The sequence below is a fragment of the Oculina patagonica genome, chromosome 5 (genome assembly GCF_052425735.1).
Source record: "Oculina patagonica isolate OP01 chromosome 5, crgOcupat, whole genome shotgun sequence".
NCBI lineage: Eukaryota > Metazoa > Cnidaria > Anthozoa > Scleractinia > Oculinidae > Oculina > Oculina patagonica.
The window spans coordinates 18253355-18262954 of NC_135762.1; the positions used below are offsets into that span (position 1 = coordinate 18253355).

A 9600-nucleotide genomic window follows, 5' to 3' on the forward strand; every position below is an offset into this window, starting at 1 on the left:
TAAGTTTTTTTTTAAGGTTTGCCAAATACTCGCTATGAAACTTATTGTTTGCAAAGAAATTACTTCTACAGATCCAAATGACAAAACCATAGCTTCATTGCAACCAAATGTGTCTCACGGGCGTTATAACATAAAGCTAAAAGCAAATGAGACTACTGTATTCCCATTATTCCAATCCGTTTCAATCTTCGTCACTTTTGGCCATCTGTACCTTCTTTTGTATTTGCTGTGTTATTAAAATCTTCCTTCACTGTTTTAAAAAGTTATTTTTATATTTCACCGAATTTGATGGTAATTCCTGATACCTAAAATTTGGCTAAAATCCGTGACACAGTCCTTTAATCTCTATCTGCAATTTATGGTCCAACAAGCCCACGCCCCGCAAAAGGTAACGTAAGAGTGCGAAAAAATTGGTCTGGTCACTGGTTAGAACAAAACTGACTTAAAATGCGAATTAACAGTAGCAATCCCTCCCTAGTCTTAATCATCCTTTTTTTATTTATTCTCCTAATCCTACCGGCTTTACCAAAACCCAAACATCAGAACCTCTGGGCTGAAGTGGACAGTGGACCACTCAACGCTGTAAAGTTCCATGCAAAACTGTAAAGTTCCATGCAAAACCAAAACTAAACGTTTCGGCAGTGCTGCCTTCACAGGTACCGCGGAGCATTTTTCCAGTTGGAGGGAGGGGCGGGGCTGAATTGTGACTTGAAGTAAGGGACCTTAGAGACTCTTCCCTTAGTAAGTCTTATTTTTTTCGGAAATATTGGGGGGGAGGGGGCTAAAGCCCCAGCCCCCGGCTAGGGTCTTTCCACAAGTTGCTCGGCTTTTTAGCAACTTTTTATATTTCGAGCAACTTTTTCCCCTTCGAGCAACTTTTTTCCTCTCGAGCAACTTGTTGCATTTTGAGCAATTTCCAGACCGAGAATCTCCGAAGATTATCCGAGTGTTGTTCAAAGGCCATACGAACGTTTACGAAGATTTACGAAGTTTGCCGAAGATTTTCGAGAAACATGCATCTGAAGACGTTTCAACTTTCGGCTCATTCTGCATTAAATCATTACAAAACTCGTCAGGAAACATGACGTCATCGATATCTTCACGATTTTTCTCAATGTAAAGAAAACCTTGTTATTAAACAAATTTTCCCTTAGATATGTTATTTAGATCCTTTTTTTTGCTGTAAAATTGCAGAAAACTGGTTAGTAATCTAACCCTCAAAGGGAAATTAGCGTATACATGTATTTAGAGAAATTCCCTTGATTAGAAGCAGCGTTTTGGATTTTTTGGAGCAACTATCGAGCAACGTTTATTATCAGAAGCAACCTTTTTGGATTTTTGCAGCAACTTTTGAGCAACTTTTTGAGAAATTACGGGCAACTTTTCGGGAAATCTCGAGCAACTTGTGGAAAGCCCTACCCCCGGCTCCGCTATCCCTGCTTCATCAGTAGTAAAAGGTGAAATGACGCGCCACGGAAAAAGCGAGGAAAAAGAGAGCGCGGGGGGAGAAAGGCGCGCGAAAACCACATACGAGTTTATTAAATGATTGATTAAAGATAAGTCGCATTTAATAATAATAACATTTATTTCACCTGCGGTTGACGGGGCTAATTAGGCTCCTAGCAAAAATATGCTTACGTGCCGATAAAAAAAGGCGATAAAAAGAAAATATACAAAGTTATGAAACTATTTACAGTTATCATTCAACAACTGCGCGCGCTGTCCATATATGGCCAAATTGTTAACGTTATCTGTCATCCGTACATAACAGATATTTAGTAAATAAACCCCTTCGGCTGGTATATTGGAGGATAATGCCCGAGGCTGAAAGATTGTCGAAAAATGAACAGTTGGCCAAGAAGCGAAGCTTCGAGGGCAACGGTGAAATTTTGAGGACAATCTTTCAGCCAAGGGCATTATCCTCCAAAATATACCAGCAAGCCAGAAAGGGGTTTATTTATTTTATAACCCTCCGTTTAATTTCTACAACGCGCTTTATCGCCATTAAATTTATAGGAAAACCTAAGTAATAAAACCGGCGTAACTGTGGTTGAAACAAATGTAAGTTGATTGGTTTACGTGATTTTTTAACTCTGCGATTTCATTTAAAGTTAGAAATGAATAAGGTGACTTCATTCGTTTGTTTTGTGCTTGCCTCCAAATCGGGCGACGGATATCAAATCGAATATGTGTTTCGTTGACAATTTTTTTAATTATAAAACAATTATAAATGAAGAGAAGATCCTTGCGGTTATGAACACAACTTAAGCAGTTTCGAAAAGAAAGCCTGAAAAAATCAGGCTTGCCGGGACTGGAACCCTGACCTCTGCGATACCGGTGCAGCACTATAACCAATTAAGCTAACAAGCCAACTGGGAGCAGGTCATTAAATTGGATCGTAATATACCCGGGAAAGATGAAGATGAAATTATGAATATATAGTATTTGAACTGCGGATGAAGAATAAATGAAGAGAAGATCCTCGCAGTTATTAACACAACTTAAGCACAATTATCCTGCTCAATCTTGCGGAATATTGTCTGATTTCGTCGGCTGAGGATAGGCGTTATTCCGCCAGATTGAGCAGGATAATTGCTAATATAATTATACGATTAAATGACGCTAGCCGACGTGAGATGCATTGAAGGACAGCTGACGCACTGCCTTCTCTTTGTTTGGTCATCCAGGTTTACTCTTATCACTGCGACCATCATCATGTCGTTCAGGTTGTGGCCCACGGAAGCGATCCAATGTCGACAACGGCCGGGGCATTTACGGCATGAAATGCAATAAACTAAACACTTACAATCAATCACAGCTCAGCTCTCTCTGCGCATATACAGAAGATTCTCGGGGCATTTGGTAGCCTCCCACGCAGTCGTTCTTAGGGGCGATCGTGTTTCACTCCTCCCCACGAACGCCCCTAAGAACGACTGCGTGGGAGGCTAGGCATTTGGTAACCGCAGACCGAAAACGCGCAACCCTCGTCCCCAGGCTCCGTCATTTCAAACTCTGGCGCTGGAGACAGAAGAACATCAGAACCCTGATACTAGCGATCGCGGCCGATGAGCGAAGAAGAGAAGAACTTACATTCGTCGGCGGACTTTTGGAGTGATTCTGATACTCGTGATTGAACAATAACCTTCGCAAACTACTTGTTTGGTATAAACAAGCGTTTATCCAACACTAACCCGCCTTAGCTTAGCTGACGAAGAGCATGTACAGTCATATACCTCCAAACGCCTTGCCCCCTCCGCCGATGGTGAGTGAAAAAATATCTGAAAACTGAATAAGCGTAAGGCTTAGTCTTAGGTACAATTTCTAGTCTTGCAAGAAGAAGATAAACTCGAGGTTAATTCCTCAAAATAGGGGGGGGGGGGAGCTATTGTTGCTTCCTGTTGCTCTGAAACGAGTCAAATAATAAAGACATATTTCACCATAACTGCGAACTGGATGAGTGGGAACTGGACAGCGGGTTCTTAAAATAAGCTTATGATTTATTCTAATTTCTTTTCAGGGAAATGAACAAGTTGTGTTTTTTACACCAACGCCGGGCTTAGCACCATCTCAAAACGTTTATGCGGCACCACCTTCAATGGCTCCCTTTTCAGCCCAGGGGGCGCCTCAAGTCACTGGCATGTCTGTAAGTACTACATCCTTATTTTCCGTTTTAACTAATAGTTACTGATCCAGGTCTTCAATAGATCCAGCACCACTCATCGGTTTGTCGCTGTGATATTGCAGTATTTTATTATATTTAATAAATAGAATAGACCTTATCGCCATTTTTTAACAATTGGCAACACCGTCTGAAATTACATTGTTTGTATGGGAATCCAATGACATTTTTTTGTTATTGAAAAAAACACTCAAAAGTTACATCATCACACTATGCTAACTTATAAATCTCTTTTTTTTATGAATCTATTAGAGATGCAAATCAACTACTATACAGTATATTATTAAAAGGCAACAAAATTCGTCAGTTTGGCGAGCTTTTTTACGATAAATTATTTACGTATCATGACTATCGATTATCATACAATACGCTTTAACTATAAAACATTCAGAGACTGCTAAAATTGGACTTTATTTATACAATTGTCCTGAAATCAACCTTTTAATACCCAATACAGTCGCAGTCCACAGTTCGTGCTTGGAAAATCTAATAAATTCCATCAAAACACGGAATATCAGTTCAGTGCTTCGAAGATTTTCATATTTTCTCTAAGATTATTTCTTCTATTTGTCATGTGAAATTCTTAAGAGCTATAAATCGAGCCATTCGAAGAAGCTTTTATACATACAAGCCATTAAACTTTGACCCTACGGTATCGGTCAGCGAGTAAGAACAACACAAAGAAATCTATATGCTAATTTTCAACCAAAGAGATTAGTTCGCGGTGGTGGTCGAGCGGTTAGAGGTTTGGTCTTCAAAACCATAGTTGATGTTAGGAGTCGCCGGTTCAAACCTCAGAAGTGTGAAACAAAAAAAATTTTTTTTTTTACGACAATCTTTTTTACAATTTTATATGACGTCTTTTTTTCTTTCTCCTTTTTAGTGCAGAATGCACTTTTGTGATGGTTTGGTGGGCAGTCGTGTGATAAACCCCTAACGCGCTAATGTGTAAACTTTTAATCACCAATTAATTAATTAGTATCAATTAATTAATTATTCCTTGTGGAGGGGTGAGGGTGGGGAGCACCTGACCATACCCCTAGGTAAAACCTAGAGCACATCTACGTTACTTTCATATGAAGATCTCAAACGTATATATTTGTTTCAGAAAACCCTTTGCTCTCCTTGTGGTACTACTCAACGTAATTTACACCAAACGCATGCGCAGATTAGTCTACGTTGTTTTCTGGAACTATCATGAACATCGCTTGTATTGCGTGTTTGCGGTAGGCTTCCTGCAGACTTCTTGGCGCCAAGTAAAAACCGCAAATTAATTAAATTAGATTTTGAGACTTTCACAGCGCTTTTGTAATTAGGTATGAAAAAACTTGCACCGGGATTTTCGGCGTGAACACCTGATAACCAGGAAACAAATATCCTAGCTGTACTGCGTTTTAAAAAAACCTGTCGAAAAATATGTTTTTTGATTAGATTTGTTTCTTTAGTTTTTGAGAATCGTCTTTCGTGCAGTCTAAACCGTAACTTAATTAAATTAAACAAATGTCATCGATGCCGCCGTAAAACAAACAATAAACAAAAGTTTCATGTTATCGCATTTTCAAGGAAGACAAAAGTATTTTGTTACAAACGAACAAAAGTGTCGTGTTGCGTTTGCAAAGATTAGCGTAAGGAACACCTGAGAAAGAATACAAGTAGCCTGTGAACAGTTTTTCCGAAAGTAAAATAAAGCAAATAAACACGAACATATATAAAACATCATACTTTCAATTGTTCCATATTGCATTCTGCACTTACCAAATCATCGAGATTTTTTTTATGAATCTATTAGAGATGCAAATCAACTACTATACAGTATATTATTAAATGGCAACAAAATTCGTCAGTTTGGCGAGCTTTTTTACGATAAATTATTTACGTATCATGACTATCGATTATCATACAATACGCTTGGAACTATAAAACATTCAGAGACTGCTAAAATTGGACTTTATTCATACAATTGTCCTGAAATCAACCTTTTAATACCCAACACAGTCGCAGTCCACAGTTCGTGCCTGGAAAATCTAATAAATTCCATCAAAACACGGAATATCAGTTCAGTGCTTCGAAGATTTTCATATTTTCTCTAAGATTATTTCTTCTATTTGTCATGTGAAATTCTTAAGAGCTATAAATCGAGCCATTCGAAGAAGCTTTTATACATACAAGCCATTAAACTTTGAACCTACGGTATCGGTCAGCGGGTAAGAACAACACAAAGAAATCTATATGCTAATTTTCAACCTAAATGATTAGTTTGCGGTGGTGGTCGAGCGGTTAGAGGTTTGGTCTTCAAAACCATAGTTGATGTTAGGAGTCGCCGGTTCAAACCTCAGAAGTGTGAAACAAAAAAAAATTTTTTTTTTTACGACAATCTTTTTTACAATTTTATACGACGTCTTTTTTTCTTTCTCCTTTTTTTTATGAATTAATTAGAGATGCAAATCAAGTACTATACAGTATATTATTAAATGGCAACAAAATTCGTCAGTTTGGCGAGCTTTTTTACGATAAATTATTTACGTATCATGACTATCGATTATCATACAATACGCTTGGAACTATAAAACATTCAGAGACTGCTAAAATTGGACTTTATTCATACAATTGTCCTGAAATCAACCTTTTAATACCCAACACAGTCGCAGTCCAAAGTTCGTTCCAGGAAAATCTAATAAATTCCATCAAAACACGGAATATCAGTTCAGTGCTTCGAAGATTTTCATATTTTCTCTAAGATTATTTCTTCTATTTGTCATGTGAAATTCTTAAGAGCTATAAATCGAGCCATTCGAAGAAGCTTTTATACATACAAGCCATTAAACTTTGAACCTACGGTATCGGTCAGCGGGTAAGAACAACACAGAGAAATCTATATGCTAATTTTCAACCCAAATGATTAGTTCGCGGTGGTGGTCGAGCGGTTAGAGGTTTGGTCTTCAAAACCATAGTTGATGTTAGGAGTCGCCGGTTCAAACCTCAGAAGTGTGAAACAAAAAGTTTAAAAAAAAAAAACAAGGAAAATTAATTTATAATTTAATGCATAAATTATTATTCATAAATTAAAGTTAACAGCCCATAATTTAATGCATAAATTATTATTCATAAATTAAAGTTAACAGCCCATCGACCGACCAACCGACTGACTGAGTGAAAATTTGCATATCACTTTCCATAACCATACTCGTTTCATTACATTCACGAGTAAAAATGGCAGTTCAATGTCCATAGAAGTTGATAAGGGGCTTGTAAGCAGTTTAAAATTTTTACCGCACCAAAAGCAAACCGAGTAAGTGATTAAATGGTAAAACAATTATTGAACTTGGTTATCACAAAATGTTGTGGTACAGGTCCTGGCCAGACTGTGGAGATGTGTCATGTGACCATTGCATTCAGTGGTTTATTTTAGATCAATTTTACTTTGGCAAATAATAAACCCCTTTAGCAACATATACCGTATTTACTCGAATAAGCGCCGCCCCCGAATAAGCGCCGCAGTCCTGTTGCGGCACTTATTCAAGGAATTCCGTTTAACTAAAAACTGCACTTCGAAGCAACTCTAAAACAAACTTGGACATTTCTTTTCATCAAGAGCGATGCTTTGCAGTTCACAGTGATGGTTTTACTGCTCGCCCATTAGTTTTCTATCCACCATTCATACAATACGTAGTTATGTAAATGTTGTGAAGGCCGCAAACTTTGCCAAAACAGCTTGCGCTACTTCTCTCTTCAGCAAGAGACGAATACTGACAATCAGAAGACGCTATTTTCGATAGCTGCAAAATATTAGATTCTTTGTGGCGTCCAAATTTTAAATAAGCGCCGCCCTCAAATAAGCGCTGCCCTGGAATAAGCGCCGCACTTTAGGTGCGAAAAATTTAATTAGCGCTGCGGCGCTTATTCGAGTAAATACGGTAAATCGTCAAACTAAAGATCATGCGATATAATTTAATAGTCAGGGTTCTCTGTATCCTATCTTCCCCAGCAAGAGTAAAATATGGCAATTATTTGCTTCTTGCTGGTTGTCAAAACATAACACAAAGTTTCTCTTTTCAGCCGACAGCTGCTTACGGGTGTGGTTCAGTTATAGGACTCCAAGTACCCATGTGGGCACACGTTCCACAGACACCACCCACAGTCATAGGTAGCATGATGCCAAGTTATGCAACACAGCCATTACAGTACCAACCCTGCTTCATGCCTCCACTACAGCATACTAACCAGGGGATGTACTTTAACAGTCAAGTGCAGTCATACAGTGTAGTGCCACAACAGTACATTCCTGTGGCTAACCAAGGATTTAGACAACACTTTATGATGAGACAACCACCAAATATACCATACATAATGCATCATGATTATGTACCAGTTGCTAACTCTGGGTATTCCCACACACCATCTCTTCAGCCTCAGTTTGTACCAAGTGACTTACATACAAGAGAAGCTGTGTATGAAATGTCTACTGTTCAACATGGTCAGTTTGTACCTCAGTATCCCAAGCCTATTCAGCAAATGTCGACAATTGGTCAAAGAAGAGCAGGTTTTTTTAATCAGCAGCCATCTATTGTAAGAGAGGAAAGAGAGATACCAAAAATTCTTCCAAATTCAGAGGAACAGGCTGGAATAAATGTTGTCCATTCATTAAAGGAAGAAAAATCTATTGAGTTGCACAAACCAGTAAATTACCCAGAGAGTAGTGCCGACACAGCAAGTACCACGTGTGAACAAGCTCCAACTCCTCTACACTTGCAGCTGTTGGATGAGGAAGAACCAATACCAGCTGATACTTCACATTCGCCAAGTGAAACTACACTGGTACCAAGTCCATTATCTTCAGATGGTGTACAAACAGTATGCAATAGCCCATTCTGCCCAGTCCAGTCAGATACTGAGGAAAATGAATGGACAGCTACAGAAGATGATCAAATTCCAACTAAGGACACAGATGATGAAGCAACACTTTCTCATTCTACAGTAGAACCATGCTATCTTGAAAACATTGAAAGGTTGGAACCTGAGCAGCCATATGACAATGCTACAACTAAGCCGTCTAATGAAGAACATCACAACTCCTATTATAAAACCAACCCCTTACTGAACAAAGACATGTGTAGTGTTCAAAATGTGGCCATAAGTTCTTCTTCCTTGGTAGGCGAAGTAAGATCACAGTATTCATTTACAAAAGACTCTGTTGAAACTTGTATTGCAAGTGAAAGTATCACAAGTGCTAATCAAAATCAACGACGCCACCAGCAGCAGCCAATACGGTCCCTTATTGATACACCAGTTTATAACACTGCTCACAGTAGAGTCCTCAGTCAACTCACACAGCCAAATGATTCACGTCATTCATCTGTGCGACCACACAAAGGAACCATGCAGCGTCCTTTAACAACCCATTTTAGGCAGCTGTTCAAACCTATACCTCACAGTTCCAAAAAGGAAGGCAAAGGAAATTAAGGACACAAAATAAACTATGTGTTGAAGTAAAACAAACAAGAGTTATCTTTACTGAAGTATTTGTTGTATCTATACCATGTTTTGCCAGGTTATTTGCTACCTTATTTGCAAACATAAATGTTGTATGGTTGTTTTATAAGAGTATTTCTACTTTTAACTCATAGTCTGTGCTAGTGTTGTCATGGGCAAGTTGTTTCTCTTGTAATAATATTAATTTATTTTCTGGGACCACAGATTGGATCTGTGGTTGCCTGTTACTTTTAACTAGCTCTAATGACAGCTTAATCTAACCACTTTCTGGCTACAGCCTTGTGCGGTTCAGGAAAGCTTGTTTTGTATTAAAGATGTCCCTCAGTTGACGGATTAAAAGAAGTTGAAAAGACTGGTAACAATATAAACAGTTTCATTTTTTCTGGATACTAAATAAATAGGCTTCCTCCTGGCCAACAACCCTTAAGATT

The 9600-nt window shown here is 38.4% G+C and overlaps 1 protein-coding gene across 1 annotated transcript; it reads left to right on the forward strand.

The window, feature by feature from the left end:
* Positions 1-3056: 3056 nt before the first annotated feature.
* Positions 3057-9339, forward strand: LOC144653109 (uncharacterized). The gene is made up of 3 exons (XM_078513024.1): positions 3057-3262; positions 3518-3643; positions 7736-9339. The coding sequence occupies exons 1-3, from the start codon at positions 3218-3220 to the stop codon at positions 9137-9139; spliced, it is 1575 nt and encodes a 524-aa protein (XP_078369150.1). The 5' UTR covers positions 3057-3217; the 3' UTR covers positions 9140-9339.
* The last annotated feature ends 261 nt before the right edge of the window (positions 9340-9600 follow it).